The 23,179-nt window shown below is 42.2% G+C and overlaps 1 protein-coding gene across 1 annotated transcript in view; it reads right to left on the reverse strand.

The window, feature by feature from the left end:
- The window catches only part of mdfi (MyoD family inhibitor), a 117,860-nt gene extending 96,181 nt beyond the window's left edge, over positions 1-21,679 (reverse strand). Inside the window, exon 1 of the mRNA XM_059950358.1 lies at positions 20,941-21,679. Coding sequence (XP_059806341.1) covers positions 20,941-21,028 — 88 coding nt within the window. The 5' untranslated portion in view covers positions 21,029-21,679. The remainder of the gene's footprint in view (positions 1-20,940) is intronic.
- Positions 21,680-23,179: the final 1,500 nt, after the last annotated feature.

Genomic DNA, 23,179 nt, shown 5'->3' on the forward strand with positions numbered 1-23,179 from the left:
CACACCCCGATTAACCCTTGCTAAACCCCCACAAACCGGATATCCTATGTCGAGAGGGGCAAGATTCAACAAAGGCACGTGTTGGACCTGGTTAATGAAGGCGTGGGCCAGATCAAAGTGGCAGGGTCGCGTGGAACTAAATCTCAAGTGACGAGATCAAAAAGCACAAGAGGGCTGATATGCCCACTGCCCGCATAATCTCAACCTAACCCTAACCCTTTCCTCTGAGGAAGATATAGACAAAAAACTTATTACAGCTTACAAAAAGCAAAGGCGTCCTCCTCATTACCACAGCTAGAATTTATATTCCCTGCAAACAATAGAGAGACAGGTCATTGGGCAATTAATATGTTTCTGATATCGGGGCTTGCCGTGCATAAATTATTTGGTCCACTTAGATTGGTTAAAACATTTTTAAATTTTACATTAGCTCTGAAACTGAAAAGTGAACCAGAATCAGAATCAGAATCCCCAGCATATTTATCGTGAAATTTATTGACTTTGTGGCGGCAATACAAAAAAAATTGCGATTTACAGTATGAAATATATACTAAATGGTTAAATTAAATAATTATTACAAAAAAGTAGAAATATCTATTTATGTGCATACAAGCCAGCTGCAGTGGTTTAGAAAAATGAGGAAAAAAGAAGTGTCATCCATTTGCCCCTTCGTGACTGTTCCAACATTCAATATGGTTGCATCTGATCTTTTACTGTACATTAGCAACACTTTCATGTATTAATCCTAAATTCCTAGCTTCCCTTAATTTTATCAGTCTTTGCCTTGAATGAGATCAGTGACTAAGACAGACATTACTTCTGGGTGAATAAATTTCTTCTCATCTCAGCCCCCAACAACTAATCCCTTATTTTGAAACAGTGATGCCTGGTTTTAACCCTCAGCCAGACAAAACAACATCTCTGCATCTACCCGTCCATTTTATACACAATGAAACTAATTCTGGGAGAGCTCAGTGGGTCAAGCAGCTTCTGTGGAGGCAAAAGGTTTCTTCTTTTTTTCATAACCTCTCGATAGCATTGGTCCAGTGTGCTTCATCCATTCTCAAAGGGCAATTCTTCTGTCGCAACAATCACTTTGCTGAATCTTCATGGTTCTCCCTTTTTGAGAAAAATATCCTTCCTTTGGTAGGGAGATAAAATCTGAGCTGTGATGCAGCTGCACTGTTTTTTTAGAAGTAATTTCACCCGTAGCTCCATTAAGCTGCAATAAAATGTCTTAATTCTTAATCTTTAATCCTCTTGCAATAAAGACTAATACATTGTTACCTTCTTAAGTGTGTGTTGTATTGCTGGATGTTAATTTTTGGACATTTTTATATAATTGAATTGAACTGACTTTATTCTTTACATCCTTCACATTCAACAGGAGTAAAAATCTTTATGTTACGTCTCTGTCCAAATGTGCAATGTGCAATCATAGTCATTTATAATAAATAGAACAGTCAGTGTAACATAGAGTGCACTCAAATCAGTGTGAGTTCATCAGTCTGATGGCCTGGTGGAAGAAGCTGTCCCGGAGCCTGTTGGTCCTGGCTTTTATGCTGCAGTACTGTTTCTCGGATGGTAGCAGCTAGAATAGATTGTGGTTGGTGTGACTCAGATCCCGAATGATCCTACGGGCCTTTTTTTACACACCTGTCCTTGTAAATGTCCTGAATCATGGGAAGTTCACGACTACAGATGCTCTGGGCTGTCCACACCACACTCTGCAGAGTCCTACGATTAAGGGAACTACAGTTCCCATACCAGGCAGTGATGCAGCCAGTCAGGATACTCTCAATTGTGCCCCTGTAGAAAGTTCTTAGGATTTGGGGGTCCATACCAAACCTCCTCAACCGTCTGAGGTGAAAGAGGCTCAGTTGTGCCTTTTTCACGACACAGCTGGTGTGTACAGACCACGTGAGGTCCTCCGTGATGTGTATGCCGAGGAACTTGAAGCTGTTCACCCTCTCAACCCCAGATCCATTGATGTCAATAGGGGTTAGCCCGTCTCCATTCCGCCTGTAATCCACAATCAGCTCCTTTGTTTTTGCAACATCAAGGGAGAGGTTGTTTTCTTGACACCACTGTGTCGGACAGATGACTCTCAGGTCCATCTGAGCATGAATACTTCTTCTTCTCTCATCATTTAAACATGTCTCTTTTCTAACTTTCTCAAACGTAGATGATTTCACATTTTTGACATTATATTCCAACTGACGTGTCTTCAGGTAACCTCACTGAGCCCATCTACATTCCTTTGAATCCTCTTTACACCCTCCTCACACTGCCACCCAGTTGCGTATCATTAACAAACCTGACAACTTCCATTTAGTTGTCTCATCAGATCATTAATGTAAATAGTGATGGCTGGAGCATGAGCACTGGTTTTGCTTCACCCTCAATACTACCTCCTGATCTGAAGAAGATCCTTCTTTTTTGTTTTCCATCTATTAACCAAACATCAAGTCACATCACTCTGACTCCCAATCCCAATTTTAAAAAATCTTTTCTGAATTATATTCTTTGGATATAACCTCAACAAACTAACAGATTTTGAAAATTATTTCCCTTTATAAATCCATGCTGACCCTGCAAATCCTATTATTATGTTCTATTATTCTCTATTAGCAGATCTGTATTCTCTATTACAGATCTGTAGTTTCCTATTTTCACTCTCCCTCCAGTTTTAAATAAGATCACTTTTCATATCTTCAGATCTTTCTGGGATCTATGGAATTTTGGAAAGTGACTCCAGCAGTACCTTCAAAGTCAACTCTTTCAAAACTTTGGGAAGCAGGGTCAACTGATACTGAGGAATCATTGATGTCCAATCTCATTACTTTCTTCAAAACAATAGATTCTACTTAACGGCAGTTTCTTTCAGCTCATTATTCTCTCTTGACCTGCAGCTCCCTACTTGTTTCTTTCTCCTTGAAGCTAGACATACACATTTTTATCTAATTTCTCTGTGATTCACTTATTTCCACTACTTAACTTCTTCTATGTCAAACTTCAAGAAATCGTATTGATTTTTCTTTACCTTTTAAAAATATTCAGAGAAATCTTAATAGTATGCTTTTATTTTTTTTCACTCAAGGTTATCTATTCAAGTGCAGGTGGCAGAGAATCTGCATCCAATTTAGTAAAGGAACTACAAACTCTTGAACTGTTATATCAGGAGTAATTACATTACATCAACATAGCTCTTAGTTCTCACCATTTCTATAAGAATGCTGCCTTCCAAGACTTTGAACACTATCTAATGAGATCAAGACTTTCTATCCTGCAGAGGAATTGAAGCAGTGAAGATGGTATGTGCTGAAGAGGATTCTATTTGCCTTTCGGGACACCATCTGTTGTTCCAGAATTATCACTCAAAGCATTTAAAATGCAATGCGTTTTTTTTTCTGGCACATACATACGCTAATGCTGCAAACGAGAAAGGCAAAGGCAAAGTGCTGATGTTAGATCTCCAGTGTTCCCACTGCTTCTGAGTCTGCCAAGTCATTTAACCGGGATAATTTCAGAACAAGACAAACGCCATCATATTTTCTCAATGTAAGTATGTTGTGAGAAATATCCTCTACAGCATGTCAAATACCTTAGAACCCGCATTTAATAAGCTCAATCTGACCCAATCTCTATAAGTGGATATCTGTACAAATAATTACAAGAGGTTCCATATTTTCTCTTCTACTCTCTCTCTCCCTCTTTACTAGCATTATCCCTGCTCCTGCAACTGTGCCCACAGGTTATCCTTTTCTCAAGACTAGATATTCAACTCTCCCTGTCACCTATATTGTACTTGCACTCACGCCCTCACAAGCATCTGGAATAAAGTCCTTTCATTACTTTCCTTAGAGGGTTGGTTGGAAGCACTTTTGTCTCAAGTTAAGAAGATTTGGCTCGACCCTACTCCAGATGCCTGGCCACAAAATCAAACGCAACATTTCCTATGAAGGTACTGCATTTTGAGTGAAATATCACACCAAGACTCTATCTGACCCATCAGAGGATGTGAGAAATAAACAAGAGCACTCTCTCAAACATTAAGCAAGTGAATTATTCCTGGTACACTAGCTAACATCATCCTTCATCCAACTCATAATAGGTTGCATTAATACTGTTTTGAGGCTATTTCTTGCCTAAATTACACTATGATGTTACAACATGGGATGCCTAAAGAACATGAGGTTTGTCTCTGATCTTGGATTCCTATTAGTCAAAGTTAAAAGAGGCAAACTTAAGCAAAGCTAACTAGAATGGTGCTGGTTAAGTGTCAAAATTAGTGATTTCAATATTTTGAAACTCATATTTGAAATATTGTCCATTATTTTTAACCATACAATTTTCAAAGGAACATAAATGTATGGTAGACAGGGTAGGATATAAGGGTCAGAAGGCTGCTTTGCCTCTTTAGATTCCACTTAATTGGTTTGCTGTGATCTGTTTTAAAACTCCAACTTATCTTAATAATAACAAAAACTATCAGATTCAGTTTTAAGATGTCCAACTAACTTCCTACCTCAACAGCTTTTTGTGAAGCACTGTTCTAGGTTTCTACCACAGTTAAAAGATTTATTGACACCATGCTAGAATACACTATTTTCAATTTACATTATTCCTCCTTGTACTGGACACTCCTCGGCAAACAAATTAATTTCTCTTTATTTGGCCTACCATTTCCATCATCATCCTTAGCAGCGGTACTTAGTGTAACGTCCTCAGAACTGAGAGAGCAAAGACATCGATACGGGAGGGGTGGGCCACAATGAGGTGCTAGTCAGCGCATGACTGGTGATCAAACCTTCAGACATGAGCAAATTAAATTCTGCAAATTCCCCTCTCCACCATTATAACGCACTCTCCTCCTTAAACACGCAGTTTTTTCTGTCTTATTCACTTACTCTAGTATTTCTAAGTGTGATGTTGTCACATGTTACTCTTATCAAATATCTAAATGTTCTCTTATTCAAGTTACGGGTCTGATATTGGACAGAGTTCATTTTCTTTGCTATTTCAAAGCAATAAATAGAGACTACTGCCCTGTAGTTATAAAGAATCTTTGACCATCCAAAGTGAAAGATCAGGGTTCAAGGATCAACTTCATTCATTTACACGTATTAGAAATTTGCTGTGGTGTGTTGGTCACGGATTGACATGCAATAAGGAAACAACAACATTCAACAATTATAAAAGATACAAATAAAGTTGGAGGTTAAAGTAATGCTATGGAATAAATTATGCATAAGTACATAATACCATCATGTATTTACAATGTAAGGAACATTTTAAAAATCGGTTTCAAGTATTTACACTGCAATGCATTGATGGGGTAATAGATGGGGGGGGGATCTAACTAGAATGGTTGATCAGATTAATTGTCTGAAGGAAGAAATTTTTAAGATGGTGCGAATCTTTTGTTTAATTAGACCAATAGCGCTTTATTGAAGCTGGCTTTTGGGAAAGGCAATTTGCTGAGTGGCTAATGTCTGCAATGATTTTTCTTGCCTGCTTCTTTGTCCTGGACAAAGTCCTGCAGTGATGGCAGATGGCAGCCAGTGGCCTTTTCTGCTGACCTGATGGCTCACTAGAGTACATTGTGAGAGGATGCTGCACCAAACTAGACAGAAATGGCTGGTGTGAGGGTGTTCCAGGGAAATTGAATTTCACCAACTGCTGCTGGAAATACATCTTCTAAAGAACCTTTTGTAATGAAGGAGATACAATTCTCCCAGGAGGTCCTGTGAAATAATAATGGCCAGGAACCGGAATGTTGAAATGGTGCTAAGTGTGGGGTTGTTGATGAAGAGTGGGAGGGAAGGTAGTCCAGCCATTGCCTCAGTTTGAGAAGCGGGTTAAAAGCAGGCCTGTGTTCTCTCATATAAAGTGTCTGAAGACTGTTTTATTTGATTGGTTGGAAAAATTACAATTACGTTTGAAACTGTAAGATGCACATCAGATGAGGATAATGTATAATATAATTGTCCTTCTATGCCATCACATTCCATCAAGGTATCAGGCACAGGCCAATCTCCAGCCTTGAGGCGTCACAGAAAGATAGAAGAACAATTAGTAACTTTAAGCTTAGGTTATAGAGATCTCGAATCTTTGTAACCTATGTCACAGAGGGAGGCTATTCTGCCCATCATGCCTGGCCTGCTCCATTGTGACAACAATCCAGTTAGCTGAAGCAACACACACACAAAATGCTGAAAGAACTCAGCAGGCCAAGAGTAAAAGTCGATGTTTCCGGCCGAGACCCTTAATCAAGATATGCTGATTTCCTACAGCATTTTATGGGTGTTGCTTTGGATTTCCACCATCTGCAGATTTTCTTGTATATGTGATACAATTAGCCGACTCCCTTTTCTTTCTACAAAGTCCTGCAAATGTCTTTCCCTCAGGCATTTATCCAATTATTTGTTTAAACTAGTTTTGGATCTACTTCCACTATCTTATGACAGTGCCTTTCAGGTCGTCAGGAGTTCACTGTGTAAAACAGTTTCTTTTCTGAAATTATACACACAAAAGTTACACATATATTCATGTTGGTCTTTTTTTGAAGTTACTTTCTACCGCCTGTCAGAAATCTATGCCCTCCCATTTTTCGACGACCCTGTTAGAGTGAAAAGGTTTTTCTCCAACTATTCTGTCAAAACTGTTCACTCTTTTGAAACCCCTGCCCAATTCTTTTCTTCTTCAAGAAAGCAGGTCCATCATCCTTGATCCCCTCTGCATCCTCATAAGGCCCCAACATTCCCCTCCTAAAGTGGGGGGATCAACATTCAAAGTAAATTTATTATCAAAGTATGCATGCGTTACCATATACCAACTTTAGATTTGTTTTCTTGTAAACACAAAGGAGATTCTGTAGATGCTGTAAATCCAGAGTAACACACACAAAATGCGGAGGAACTCAGCAGGTCGACAGCATCTATGGAAAGGGGTAAGGAATTAATGTTTTAGGCTGAAAAACTTCATCAGGACTGGAATGGAAGGGGGAGGAAACCAGAATAAGAAGGTGGGGGAGGGGAAGGGAGAAAGATATTGGGAGGGGGGGAATCAGAAGCTGAGAGGTGATAATTGGAACAAATCAAGGGCTGAAGAAGGAGGAATCTTATAGGAGATGAGAATGGACAATGGGAGAAAGGGAAGGAGGAGGGGCACCATTTTCTCATAGTCAGTTACAGGAAATAAGTAATACAACAGAATTTTGTGAAAATCTATACACAAATAGAGATATTGACTGACAAACACCAAGGTACAAAAGAAGAGAAACTGCAAATAAAAATAATACTAAGAACATTGACTTGTACCAAGTTCTTGAAGGTACGAATGTTGGTGGAAGGGACTAGGACTCCAGTTAACGCGTAATGCGTAATTCAAAGGTCCACAACTGGCCTACTTTAGCTGTATTTTTTCATTCCCCGCCATTCACATCTTTCCACATACAGTACATATCAATAGCTCTCAACTCGGCTTTGAGTTACCTAAACAACAGCAAAACATATATCAGGCTGCCATTTATCGATAACAGCACAGTGTTCAACACCATCATCCCAACAGTCCTTATCCACAAGCTTCAAGACCTGGGCCTCTCTACCCATCCAGCCCCACCCCTCTGCAACTGGATCCTCAATCTCCTATCAGGACAGCACAGTCAGTGTGGATTGACGCTAACTTCTCCTTCTCGCTGACAAGCAACACAAGTGCACCTCCACGGTTCATGTTTAGTTCACAGCTCTATTATCTCTACACTCATCACTGTGTGGCTAGGCAAAGCTCAATTGCCATCCATACATTTACCGATGACACCACTGCAGCTGGCACTGTTGACGGCAACGGGGAGTTGTTCAGAGGTGAGGTAGATTGGCTGATTGAGTGGTGTCACAGCAACAAAGTTGCACTCAACATCAGCAAGATCAAGGAATTGATTATGGGCAGTTGGAGCTCATCGGCCGTGGTTGGCAGCTCATCTAGGTGAAGGAAAACTCTGATCCCAACCCTCCTCGGCCTTGCAGCTGTACCCACTCATGGGGAAGGCTTCAGGAATAAACTCCAAGGAAGACTGAAGCTGGAGTCCCTAAGGCAGTCCTACATTGAGTTCAATGCTGACTGACATCTCCTGCAACAGTGTTGATGCCAAACTGTATCGGTCTCTGCCGTTCACTTGCATTCATCAGCTGCGTGGAGAGGGCCGAGCCTGCTTCATGGGCAGCAGGTTGCTCTCCATGTTGTACTGCCGCAGGTTGTGTATCATGTAGACAGATGGGAACAACATCCATGGCGGACCCCCATCGCCTCTGTCACCGCTTGGTTTACCACTTCCTCCTCCCTCTCCAAGTCCAGGATGCTGTGAGTGGTTCACTCAGCACAGAAGATCGCTGGCTGTCATTTAAAGTCCTGTTCATTGCTGGAGCAAAGAAAAGAGCTGAAACCATGACTGCTGACACCACCCACCCTAGCAGTCACCTATTCACCAAATTGCCATCAGGGAGCTGCTACAAGTCCATCACCACCAGGACTGCACATCATCTCTGAAGCTTCTTCCCTGTCTCTGCCTAGCTTCTGAGCAAAACTCACTCAGGTGTAATACCCTAACTGCCCCTGCACAACATTCATTAAATGGTCTTTCCTGGGCTTCTAGTTCTGTTGATAAATATTTAGTCTGTTCACATGTGCATATTTATTTAAGTTTGGTTATTGATGTTTGCACATGTGACTGTTCTGCTAATTGTTGATTGCTCATGGCTCTTCACACTACTGTAATTCTAAACTGTTGGTTGATATTGTGTTGTCTGTTTTGCTATTGTCCTCTGTCTTATGCTTGGCATCGAACCACAATCAATTCTGGTATGTTTCAGAAATGGGGAATAAGGTCACTCTGACTAAAGGGTGGTGTATCTGTGGAATTCATTGCCACAGGTGACTGTGGAGGCCAGTATATTTAAAACGGAGGTTGATAAGAGTGTTAAATGTTCCAGGAAAAGATAAGAGAAAGGGATTGAGCGGGAAAATAAATCACCCATGATTGAATGGGGAAGAAGACTTGATGGGCCAAATGGCTTATTTCTACTCCTATATCCTATCTGCCACAAAACAAATTTGACGACATATGCCAGTGATAATATATCTGATTCTGATTCTAGACTTTGATTATGTCATAGTAGACTATGCCAGTTCTCAGAGGGATCTCAGCAATCCCATTTTCTGCTTCCTTCCACAGAACCTATTCTCTTAGTCAGTCCTAATTCTCCTGCTACGTACCAGCTACATTTCACTGGCCTTCACCAGTCAGGGTATTGAGTATGAGAGTTGGGATGTTATGTTGTGTTAAACAAGAGCCTGGACAGTTCACAGTTGGAGAATCATGTACAGGTTTGGCCACCCTGTTATATGAAAGATGTCATTAAGCCGGAGAGAGTGCAAAGATTGACAAGAATGCTGCCAGGACTCAAGAACATGAGTTACAGGGAGAGATTGGGCAGGTTGGGATTTAATTTCCTGGAGCATAAGATACAGGGAGATGACATTATAGAGGGGTAAACAACCACGCTGGGCAGGGGTAGGGTGAGTGAACACATTTTATTTTCAAGGAAAGGGGAAACAAAAACTAGAGGATGTAGGTTTAATGTAAGAGAATGAACTGTCAGAGAAAGCAGTTGAGGTGGGTGCGATAACTACTTTTAAAAATACATTTGGGTAAGTATATGTCCAGGAAACATTTAGAGCAAGGATTTCAAACCTCCTTTATGCCATGTACCCCTATCATTAACCGAGGAACCGTAGAACCCTGGTTTAGAGGGATACAGGCCAACTGTGCACTCGTGGGACTGTCTTCCAGCGGGTACTTAAGTCAGCATGGATAATTTAGACCAAAGGGCCTACTTCCACGCTGTATAATACTATAGGACCAGAGCTAATTTGGCTGGTCAATTATCAACATATCTTTGCAATATAGGAGGAAAAGGGAGCACTGGGAGGAAACCCACAAGGTGACAGGAAAAACAAGCAAACACTACACAGTCAGAACAATGGGTTAGGTAGAGATTCTCAAGGACGTGGATCTCTGCATCGTTTTCATTAACAGAATCATCAAGTCAAGTAAAGTCAACTTTTACTGTCATTTTGATCATAACTGCTGGTACATTGCATAGTAAAAACGAGACAACGTTTCTCAGGACCATGGTGTTACATGACACAGTACAAAAAACTAGACTGAACTATGTAATTAAAAAAAACACAGAGAAAGCTACACTAGACTACAGACTTACACTGGACTGTATAAAGTGCACAAAAACAGTGCAGGTATTACAATAAATAATAAACAGGACAGTAGGGCAAGGTGTCAGTCCAGGCTTCGGGTATTGAGGAGTCTGATAGCTTGGGGAAAGAAACTGTTACATAGTCTGGTCCTGAGAGCCTGAATGCTTTGGAGCCTTTTTCCAGATGGCAGGAGGGAGAAGAGTTTGTATGAGGAGTGCATGGGGTCCTTCATAATGCTGTTTCCTTTGCGGATGCAGCGTGTAATGTAAATGTCCGTGATGGCAGGAAGAGAGACCCTGATGATCTTCTCAGCTGACCTCACTATCCGCTGCTCCACTGCAGGGTCTTGCAACCTGAGATGGTGCAATTTCCAAACCAGGCGGTGATGCAGCTGCTCAGGATGCTCTCAATACAACCCCCGTAGAATGTGATGAGGATGGGGGGTGGGAGATGGAGTTTTCTCAGCCTTTGCAAAATGTAGAGACGCTGCTGCACTTTCTTTGCTATGGAGCTGGTGTTGAGGGACCAGGTGAGATTCTCCTTCAGGTGAACACCAAGAAATTTGGCTCACTTTACAATCTCTACCGAGGAGCCGTCGATGTTCAGCAGGGAGTGATCACTCTGTGCCCTCCTGAAGTCAACATCCATCTCTTTTGTTTTGTTCTCATTAAGAGACATGTTGTTGGCTCTGCACCAACAAGCTGACTCGTCGTTCTTGCTGATGAGACCCACCACGGTCGTGTCATCAGCAAACTTGATGATGTGGTTCGAGCTGTGTGTTGCAGCACAGTCATGGGCCAGCAGAGTGAACAGCAGCGGACTGAGCACGGAACCCTGGGGAGCCCCCGTGCTCAGTGTGATGGTGTTGGAGATGCTGCTCCCGATTGGGACTGACTGAGGTCTCCCAGTCAGGAAGCCTAGGATCCAGTTGCAGACGGAGGTGTTCAGGCCCAGTAGGCTCAGCTTTCCAATCAGTTCCTGAGGGATGATTGTGTTGAATGCTGAACTGAAGTCTATGAACAGCATCTGAACGTATGTTTCTTTTTTGTCCAGGTGGGTTAGGGCCAGGTGGAGAGTGGTGGCAATGGCGTCATCTGTTGAGTGGTTGGGACAGTACGCAAACTGCAGGAGGTCCAGTGAGGGGGGCAGCAGGGTCTTGATATGCCTCATGATGAGCCTCTCGAAACACTTCATGATGATGGATGTGAGTGCAACAGGACGGTAGTCATTTAGGCAGGACACTGAAGACTTCTTAGGCACGGTTACGATGGTGGCGGCCTTGAAGAACGTTGGAATGGTGGTGCTGCTCAGGGAGATGTTGAAGATGTCAGTGAGAACATCTGCCAGCTGGTCTGCACATCCTCTGAGCACTTTACCAGGGATGTTGTCTGGTCCAGCAGCCTTCCGTGGGTTGACCCTGCACAGGGTTCTTCTCACATCAGCCACGGAGAGATACAGCACCTGATCATTCGTAGGAGGGGTGGACTTCCTCGCCGCCATGTCATTTTCCACCTCAAACCCGGCGTAGAAGTTATTCAGCGCATCTGGGAGGGAGGCATCACCTGCACAGTCAGGTGATGTTGTCTTGTAATTGGTGATGTCCTTGATGCCCTTCCACATGCGCCGCGTGTCGCCGGTGTCCTGGAAGTGATTGTGGATTAGCTGGGCATGTGCATGCTTTGCCCCTCTGATGGCTCGGGACAGTTTGGCCCTTGCGGTTGTTAGAGCTGCCTTGTCGCCTGCTCTGAAGGTGGAGTCGCGGGACCTCACCAGCCCACACACCTCTGCGGTCATCCATGGCTTCTGGTTGGCACGTATAGTGATGGTCTTGGACAGAGTAACATCATCAATGCACTTGCTGATGTAGCTGGTCACTGATGCTGTGTACTCCTCTAAGTTGGTAGAGTCGCCATCGGTTGCAGCCTCCCTGAACGTGTGCCGGTCAGTGTGCTCAAAGCAGTCTTGAAGTGCAGAGATGGCTCCTGCTGGCCAGGTTTTCACCTGCTTCTGAACTGGTCTGGAGCGCCTGACGAGCGGTCTGTATCCTGGGATTAGCGTAACAGAGATGTGGTCTGAGTATCCGAGGTGGGAGCGGGGCTCTGCCCGGTACGCGTCGGGAATGTTTGTGTTAACCAGGTCCAACACGTTCTGCCCCCTTGTTGCAAAGTCCACATACTGATGGAATTTGGGGAGCACTGACTTAAGGTTCGTGTGGTTAAAATCACCGGTGACAATAAACCGTCCATCAGGATGTGCGTTCTGCAGTTCGCTAATAGCCCCGTACAGTTCACAGAGCCTCCTTAGCATTAGCACTGGGGGGAATGTACACACTGAATATAAGGACAGAGGTGAATTCCCGTGGCAAATAAAATGGTCTGCATCCAACTGCCACGAACTCCACTAACGATGAGCAGTGTCTGGAGACCAGCAGAGTTCTTACACCATTCCGTGTCGATGTAAACACAGACACCGCCACCGCGGACCTTACCGGAGACAGCTGCATTCCTGTCCGAACGAAACAAAGCTAGCCCGTCTAGCTGGATGGCAGCATCCAAAATCCCATCAGTGAGCCATGTCTCTGTGAAGACATACGCGGAGCAAACCCTCTACTCCCGCCGAGTATTACGTTGGAGTCCGATGTAGTCCATTTTATTGTCCAGGGAGCAGACATTGGAGAGCAGGATGAACGGGAGAGCTGGCCGGCTAGGGTTTGCTTTTAGCCTGGCATGGACCCCTGCCTGTTTGCCTTGATTCTGCTTCCTCGCAAATCGCTTACAACGTCTCCATCTCCGGCCACCAGCATCAGGCAAGTCCGAGGAATGTAGGCCCGTTCCCCTGAGCAAGCCGACGTCGCATAATTCAGCCAGCAGATCTTTGTGAAGGGTTGTTTTTGGGCAATCTCTGTATTGTAGTAGTATCTGGCGATGGTAGATAGCCGCTCTGTTCTCCATGTGCCCTAATCGAAAATTGTGTGTCAAACTTAAAATAGAAAATGAAAGTAACACCAGGTCTGAAAGGCCGCTGCTGCTGCCATGCCGCGTCGCCTCGTGGGAATCATGTGAAGAAACCAACTGAATAATTTGTTTCTTATATTATCAAAGAATTTTCAGATGTTTGTAAGTATTTGAAATACTGAAGGAATTGGATTGGGCAGGAAATGGCAACTAATTTGGAAAAGTAACAATAGAACCAAAGAATGGAAAGGTTCCAAAGAAACCACACAGCTCATCTAGCCCATGATAGTCCTCATGGTCCTCAGAGCAAGCCCATCAATCCTATTCCTTCCCCATGCCCACACACACACTTATCTCCCTCACATCAAATTCAATTTATTATCAAAGTAAGTATATGTCACTATATGTTAGCTTGAGTCATTTTTGCAGGCACTTACAGGAAAATAAAGAAATACCATAGCTTTTATGTAAAACTGAACGTAAGTAAATATTGATAAACAAATGTACAAAAGAAGACAAATTGTGCAAATAAATAATAAATAATACTGAGAACATGAGTTGTAGGGTCCTTGAAAGTGAGTCTGTAGGTTGAGGATTCAGTTCAGAGTTGGGGTGAGTAAAGCTGTCCACTGGCTCTGGAACCTGATGGTTGTTCCTGAACCTGGTGATATGGGATCCGACACTCCTGAATATCCATTCCAACGGTAGAAACGAGAAGACAGCATGGCTTGAATGGTGGGAAGTCCTTGATGATGGGTGCTGCTTTCTCGTAACATGTAAACACGCTCATTGCTGGGTCAAACCATTCACATTGATGATTAGTAAGTGGAAGATATGGCCAGGAAGAAAAATCAACATTTTACTTTTATTTATTTAGAGAAACAGGACGTTACAGGCCCTTCCGGCCCTACGAGTCCATACCGCCCAATTAATCCATATGTCTTCGGATTGTGGGAGGAAACCGGAGCATAAACTCCTTACAGACAGCAGTGGAATTGAACCTGGGCCGTTGGCTTCGTAATAGCATTATGCTAACCACTACGCTACCGTGACACTCACCTTTGACCCAGCATTTTGTTGATCACAAACATAAGAAAGTCTGCAGATGCTGGAAATCTAAAACAACAGACACAAAATGCTGGAGGAACTCAGCAGGCCAGGCAGCATCTATGGAAATGCATGAACAGTCGATGTTTCAGGCCGAGACCCTTCTTCAGGACCCTTCTTTTGTTGATCAACTGTTTTAAAAAGAAACTTTGAAAAGTCACTGGTGGACTATTAAGTGCGCCGTAATGGCCCATCAAGCAAAATAATTTATAAATACAAAAGAAGGTGAGGATTGAATCATAATCTGATTTAATTTTGGTGAGAGACCTTTCAGAGTGATCTTTGATGAATTGATGTGTCTGGGTAGGTGGTTAAATGGTAGCTCTCAGTGTGTAAGTGCCCTTTTCTGCATTTCATGCTTATTTATGATTCCACTGCTACCTTGGCCAACCTCCAACGCACTATAAACGAGAGTTCATTTTAAACTCTGCAGCCAGTATTCTCACTCACTCCCAGCCCTATTCATCCTTCACCCTTGGCCTACATTAGCTGCTTATTGAAATGCTTCCAACTGGGAATATTTCAATCTAAAAACTGTTATCTGTGTGTCTATAACCCAGCTCTCAATTCAAGCTTTTGGTACACTGTCTTAATATATTATTATGTGGCTCACTATCAATGCTCCATGGAATTTCATGGGATGGCTCTTTTCTTTATAGGTGCTAGAAATCCCTGCTGACTATTTCCCCTTTCCCAATTCTAAACTGCACCCCATTGTTTAAATATTCAGTCAAATTTTAAACCAACGTTCAATGTAACTTTAGATATTCCATTTAATATCCTGTATGCACTTTAAAGCCTCCACTACTTAGCTCTTTTCCTGGAATGAAAAGATACGTTCTCCTTGGTCCTTCCTTGTTATTCATCAGAGATGACATGTTCTAACTTGCTTCTGAAGAAGTTATTTGGACAATCGTGCTTTTCTTGGCTCTTTGAACAAATGATTCGATTAATCTCACTCTTATGCCTTTTCAGTACAGTGTTGTAAAAAAACTCCCTTTCAAATATTTATCTAATTTGCTTTTGAAAATCGATATTAAATCCACTTCCACTCCTTTAAACAATAAATTTTAGATCTGAACAACGTCCTGAATAAAAAGCACATTTCCCAATTTCTCCCCTGGTATTTTTGTCAATTTACTTAAATCTGTGCTTTCAATTATTAATGTCCCTGTTGCATGAAACAGTTTCTCTCTAATTAAGAGTCAAATGCACAGAAATAGGCCCTTCTGCCCATCATATCTATGCCAACCCATTTGTAGTAATCTTATTTAGTAGCATTTGGTTGTTGCCAACAATGCCTTGGAACTTCTAATAGTTACCCAAATCTTTCTTAAATGGATCGAGACACTGCCTGTTTCATTGCCTTTGACTCTTAATCATGACAGACTACAATCCTCTAGGTAAAAATATTATTTCCCTAAGTTCAAAGCAAATTTATTATCAAAGTACGTCTACATCATCACATTCTACCCTGAGATTCATTTTCTTGTGGGCATTCACAGAAGAACAAAGAAATACAGTAGAATCAGTGAAAAGCTATACACAAAGATTGACAAGCAGCTGACCTGCAAAAGAGGACAAACCGCAAATACAAAACAACTGATAGATAAATAAGCAAGCAAATTCATTCTGAACCTCTTCACCTCATACTCATGCACACTCTGCTCATAGACACTTCCGCCCTGGGAAAAGTTTCTTCCTGGATGTTGCATTTTTGTCTCTCCTAATTTTGAATATCTGTCAGGTTACCCTTTCAGACTCCTCCTTCTCCAAGGAAAGTAAGACCAGTTTATCAATTCTTTCCCCAAAATTGGAACATTCCATCTGAAGCAACATCCTGGTGCATTCTCTCTGCCCTATCTCCACTGGAAAACATCATTCCTATAGTGCAGTGACAAGAACACTCAATCAGAATCGCAATATTAAATCCCTTAACACCATTATTAAATCTCCTTTCTCTATGGAAAGCCATCCCAGCTTCTCTGTTCTGTCCACATAATTGAATCCATAATGGGTTAATAATTGGTTCTGTGCTGTCCATCCAGAATCAGAGGAAATGCATCAGCTGAAGTTGAGCATGCAAGTCTATGAATATTTGAAATTTGTATATACATGACCACCATGCTTGGCACTAGTCTCCTTCAAATTTCATTTATCACCATCAGACCATAAGACATAGGAGCAGAATTAGGCTATTCGGCCCATCGAGTCTGCTCTGCCATTCCATAATAGCTGATTTATTATCCTGCTCAGTCCCATTCACCTGCCCACTCCCCGTAATCTTTGACGCCCTTACTAATGAAGACCCTTTTATCTTCTGCTCAATATTTTGGCCTCCACTGCTGTCTGTGAATTCCACAGATTCCCCACCATCTGGCTAAAGAACTTCCTCCTCAACTCTGTTCTACAGGGATGTACTTCTATTCTGAGGCTGTGCCCTCTGGTCTTAAACTCCATGCCTAGAGGAAACACCTTTTCCATATGCATTCTATCTAGCCTTCCAAAGGTTTCAAGGAGATTCCCTCTCATTCTTCTAAACTACAGTGAGTATTGCTTACTGAATGGATCTTAAATCTCGCTGTGGCAATATGATCATAATGTCCCATTGTAAATCCTTCACAAATGGCACATTTTATTGTAATATTTATATTTTAATTCACCTTTCACAATAATAATTTTTACCTACATGATGCAGCAATATTTCCCAAGGTATCTTATAAAAACTTCATGAAACAAAATTTAACACTGAGCCACATTAGAACAACAGTACAGCTCTTCAGCCCACAATGTTGTGCCATTATTTTAACCCACTCTACGATCAATCTAATGCCTCCCTCCCGCATAGCCCTCCATTTCTATTGTGGCTATTTGTAGAGTCTCTTAAGTTTCTCAAATGTATCTGCCTCTACCCTGGCAGCGCGGTCCACACCCCCACCATTCTCTCTGCATTAAATACTACCTGGCGTCCCCCCTAGACTTTCCCCCAATTACCGTAAAACTATGTCCTCCTGTATTAGCCTCCTCTACCCTGAGAAAAAGATGCTGGCAGTCCACTACTCCTTGCCTCTTATCATTTTGTACACCTCTATCAAATCACCTCTCATTCTCCTTCACTCCAGTGAGAAAAGCCCTAGTTCACTCAATCTTCCCTGATGAGAGATGTTCTCTAATTCAGGCAACATCCTGGTAAATCTCCTCTGCACCCTCTCTGAAACTTGCACATCCTTCTAAGAACTGGACAATCAGAACTAAACACAATATTTCAAGTGCAGTCTAACCGAAGTTTTATAGAACTGCAACACAAGGGCTCTCGAACTCAATCCCCAACTAATGAAGACTAACACACCATACACCTTCTTAACCACTCAATGAACTTGTGCAGCAACTTTAAGTGATCTATGGATGTTGACTGCAGGGTCCTTCTGTCCCTCCACACCACTAAGAATCCTACCATTAAACCTGTACTCTACTTTCAAGTTCAAACTTCCAAAGTGTTTTAACACTTCACCCTTGTCTGGATTGAGCTGGATTGTCCAGCTTTGGACCCTATCAGTGTCCTGTTGTAACCTACAACAACCTTCCGTATTAGAAGATATTACTGAACAAAACTTAGCCAAAGAGGATCTTTCTAAGAGTTTTTCTAGAAAACAGAGAGGTTTTGGGAGATATGAAAGAGGGCAGATTTGCAAAGGGGCTAAGTGCATGAACATTTTGAGCCTCTAGTTGCTAGAATTCAGAAGCAGGCACGACCTAAATGAAACTTATTGAATGTTGAAAGGCCTTGATAGAGTGGATACAAAGAGGATACTTCCTATGGTGGGAGAGTCTAGGACCAGAGGACCCAGCCTCAGAATAGATGGGTGTCCTTTTAGAATGGAGATGTGGAGGAATCTCTTTAGCTACAGAGTGGTGAATCTGTGGAATTCGTTGCCACATGTGGCTGTGGAGTCTTTATGTATATTTAAGGCAAACGTTGATAAATTCTTGATTGATCAGGGCATGAAGGGATGTGGGGAGAAGGCAGGAGATTGGGGCGGAGAAGGAAGATGGATCGGCCATGATGAAATGGTGGAGCAGACTCGATGGACAAAATTCTGCTCCTATATCTTATGATCTGGGTGCTAGTTACATGACCTGGTTGGAGAGAACAGAAGCCTGGATCAATGATTTAAATAACCTTGTGACTTATAGATACATAGGGCAGGATGGCGATTCTTGGTGAGTTCAGCAATCTTTCGGATGCATCTGATTTGCTGCTAACTCACCTCGGTACTAAAATACAAGAAGTCATTTTACATGTTGTTAAAATAGAGTAATCGAATGCTGGAAAAGCAGAACAAATCTGCCCAGCCTGAGGCAAATTGACATTTCTTAAACAGAAATGAAAGCAGTTATCCGTCAACTGGTGATAAAATAACTTCTATCAAAAGTCAGTGGAGAACGTGTTCACATCATTCTTGCTCGTATATATTTATATACTTAGCAATAAGATTGGGCTGCATACCACACAGTTTTAGAACTTTAATAAAGAAAAGTCAGCAGTTTCTTCCACAACTTCAAAAATTCAATGAAGCACTTCTGAATATTTGTCAGGCAGGAAATCAGACTCAATTAGATTAAATTAATCTGTTGACATATACACCAGAGAGCAATAAAATTCTTTGAAGCTCACAAAGTAAGCAGCATACATGATGATAATAAACAATAAATACAAAAAGCAAAGGAAACAGCAGAATGGTGCATAGATTGCAGCTGAGTATCTGAAGCTGTGCAACAGATACTCTTAAATCCAAGTTCCTGCAAAGAACACTGAGATTGTAGTGACCTCCATAAAAAGAACACATGAGAATAAATGGGACCTTGGCTTAACACTGTATATGAAAGACGGCGCTGCATCCATTCAGTACCCACCAAAGTGGCAGCCTAGATTACATAATTAATCCACAGGGTCTCAAACCCACAATCTTCTAGCACTGTCTACACCCGCACCAATTAAACTATAAACATTCGGAGCCATATGAATCGTCACAATTCGCGCACCATATTCGACTTTGAGGTTCGTGAACAAAATGTCCAATGTTCCTTTCAATGTAAAGGAAATGTTGAACAGTGTTTGCTTTCAACAACACAACATCGGTATTAAGTCAAGTCACCTTTTATTGTCATTTCGACCATAACTGCTGGTACAGTAGAAATGCGACAATGTTTTTCAGGACCATGGTGCTACATGAAACAGTACAAAAACTACAGTGAACTAGGTGAAAACAACACAGAAAAAAAACTCCACTAGACTACAGACGAAACAGGATGGAGTCCTGTGTGTGCACCTGGATGTGAGCCTCAACATATCTGGGCATGAGTATCTGGGTGGATGTCTGTTTCTCAGCGTTTATCAGGTTCAGCCTTGACTATGTCTGTGTGCGCTGTGTTTATATCAGATCATGGCTTGAGATGTGTGTGTATCTGGGTGTGCCTTACGTTTGGGTTTCTGTGTGAAACTTTCCTCTGGGCCATTGTATTTGTTAATATATCCTTATCTATGTACCCATCCTTCACTGTCTTGCTTCCCTGTTTATTTGTACTTTTCTGTTTGTTGAGGCACCCAATAGTGTGCAAAGGATAGTTCTATCAGTAAATGCGATTGAAATTCTTTGATACTAAAAGTATTTGCAATACAGTACTCAACAGTCATATGTCAATGAGTATACTCTCAGTGTATGTTATCCTTCCCTGTGTGGCTCAGTCTGTGTATTGATTTACCACATAAGATTTCAGTAGGCTTGCATGTTACATGTAAGGTGCCTTTTTTTTGTGTGCATGTTAACAGTATCTGATGTAACATTCATGTTCCTCACTGGGTCAATGAGTGAGTCTGTGAGTCTGACTTATACTAAGTCTTTTTTGGAATTCTAAAAACATTTGCGTCTGTTTTAAGTTAACGTGTGTGTATGCATTTATATATTTTATAAGATTAGGTTTTCTACTTGTGTCTGCTTATATACCGTTTACTTTTTGTTTCCCTAACTGCAATCTTGCATTCATCTCGTTGAATGGTTCCATCTCTTTCACTCTGGTTTGAGTGAGAGTGAGTGAATGTGTGAGAGTGTGAGTGTGTGTGTGTGTGTGAGAGAGAGAGAGTGTGTGTGTGTGTGTGTGAGTGAGAGAGTGAGAGTGTGTGTGTGTGTGTGTGAGTGTGAGTGTGTGTGTGAGAGTGTGTGTGTGTGTGAGAGAGGGAGTGAGAGTGTGTGTGAGAGAGAGTGTGTGTGTGTGTGAGAGTGTGCGAGTGTGTGTGAGAGAGAGAGTGTGTGTGTGTGTGAGAGTGAGAGTGTGTGTGTGTGTGTGAGTGTGAGTGTGTGTGTGTGTGTGTGAGTGTGAGTGTGTGTGTGAGAGAGAGTGTGTGTGTGTGAGAGAGAGTGAGAGTGTGTGTGTGTGTGAGAGAGAGTGTGTGTGTGTGTGAGAGTGTGCGAGTGTGAGTGTGTGAGTGTGTGAGAGAGAGAGAGAGAGTGAGAGTGTGTGTGTGTTCGTGCATGCGCCTCTCTCTGTTCGTATCTGTCTACTCCGAATATTTCTCTCTCTGACCCTCCCGCTGACTGGGCCTCCTTACCTCTGTCCCGGGATGGTCGGGTTCCTTGTGCTGTCGCCGCTGCTGCTCCCTGCTGTGCGCGATTGCAGCCCTTGTTACCTTGAGACATTGAGACATCGGTTGCGGCTGAAAACGGAGCTCGGTGAACGAATAAAAGCGACAGCCACTCGTTAAACCGTCCCTTTAAATATGTTCTAGAGCCACTTTACTGAAAGATGAACAACTTGCCCAAGCGCGAAACATCGCCTGGTGTGGGGTTCAGAGGTGGTTCACTGTACAAACTTTCACGGTCTAAGTTCTGTCTTCTTCCGAATGAATCATGCAGAGTTCTTTCTGTTTTTTTTAAAGCAAACTTTGCAAACCTTATCGATTTCACTGAGGCCAAAAAAAAAGTTTTAATTCAGAAGCTCGGAATTTTCAACTTTCAAACTTGTTTTAAAAATCTGTAACTATTTTCTTTTCAAACTTCACTGTCTCGGGGAAGTTTCTTTTGGTTCCCTCTGAACTCCTCTGGGTCGCCCAGCTTGTGGCTTCTTGTGACTCAGAGTCGTTTCCCCAGTGACTCCACTAAAACCATTCACACACCGCCTCGCTCCCCCTTTCTCTCTCCTCCTGAAGCGAGAGGCGGAAATCGCCTGGATTTCGGGATTTCTCAGTTTCCTCCTGCAGGACCTCCGCTTCCAGAAGCGAGCTGCAACTCGATCGAAGTTTACCCAGCCTCTGGGAGAGAACAGGATCGCGAGTGAACCTACGAGCCAATCTGCGGCGTGGCTGGAAACCCGGGTGTTGTCAGGGTGAATCATCTGACATTGGGAGAAAGCTAAAGTTATTTATTTGTTGTTTCCTTTTAGTTTGGGGGTAACAATGAACATCTTAAGACTCGCAGTTACCTCTGCATGATTTATGGAGAAAGGGAAGGGGAAATGTAGGAGAAAATGTCTTCTAATATCTCATTTGAAACTGAATCACATTTATGTTCCAAAGGTACTATGGGTTTCCCGAAGGCAGATTGCAAGCAGATCACACCTACCCCGGCACTCAAATGGACTCCTTCAGTCTGTTAGTCTCTGGTCAGGAACTGGTCTCAGCGGCGGCTCCCCCCTCCGTAATATATTAATCCCTTTCTAGGTCCATTGAACAGTACAGAAAAAGGCCCTTCAGCCCACAATGTTGGGCTGAACCAATGAAATTTGTAATCAAATGACCAACTAAACCATTTAAACTCTTCTGCCTACACAAAGCCCATATGCTTCCATTTTCCTTACATACATTTGCCTATCCAAATGCCTCTTAAAAATCCTTAAATGTATTTGCTTCTAGCACCATCCCAAGCAGTGCATTCCAGGAACCCAGCACTCGATGTAAAAAGTTTTCCCCTCACTTCTTCCTTGAAATTATTCCATCTCATCTTATATTTATAGACATATATTTACCTTATAGACATTTCAACCCAGACAGAAAGGTACTCTCTGTCTACACTATCTATGCCTCTTGCAATCTTATCAACCTCTATCAGGTCGTCCCTCAGCTTCAGGCTGCTCCAGGGAACACAACCCAAGTTTGACAAACCTCTCATTATAGCACATTATAATCCAGGCAGCATCTTGGTAAACCTCTTCTGCACCCTCTCCTCATCCTTCCTATAATAAGGCAAGCAGACCTGTAGGTGATACTCCAGGAGCAGCCTAACTAGAGTTTATGACGCTGTAAGATTTATAAAGTGTCCAGGTGTTGAGTAAGAAATTTTGGGAAGTCAGGTCAAACTTTGGCCAGGCCAGTTGAAGTATTGGGTGCCTTACAGGAAGGAGCAGGAAGGTTTGGTGATTTTAGAGAGGGTGCAGAAGTAGTTACCGTCTGGATGATAGAGTGCTCACTACAAAGAGAGTTTGGTCAACTATGGATTATTTTCTCTGCAGAATCAGAGGCTGAGGGGTGAGTAAAATATATAAAATAATGGGAACAACTTTTTTTATATTGGAACAAACTTTATTCATAATTAAAAATTATTTACAAGAATGAACCATGCAATGTCTTTTCATATTAAATTCATAGTTGTGTTCCATTACATTCTTTAAAACCAATAAGATTGTTGCCACTCACCCACTGGGGGGGGTGATACAAAGTTCAAAATTCAAAGTGAATTTATTATCAGAATACATATATGTCACCATATACTACCCTGAGATTCATTTTCTTGCAAGCATGTGCAATGGAACAAATAAATACAATGGAATCAATGCTAAACTGCTCACGAAGATTG

This window comes from Hypanus sabinus, chromosome 25, assembly GCF_030144855.1.
Source record: "Hypanus sabinus isolate sHypSab1 chromosome 25, sHypSab1.hap1, whole genome shotgun sequence".
Lineage (NCBI taxonomy): Eukaryota > Metazoa > Chordata > Chondrichthyes > Myliobatiformes > Dasyatidae > Hypanus > Hypanus sabinus.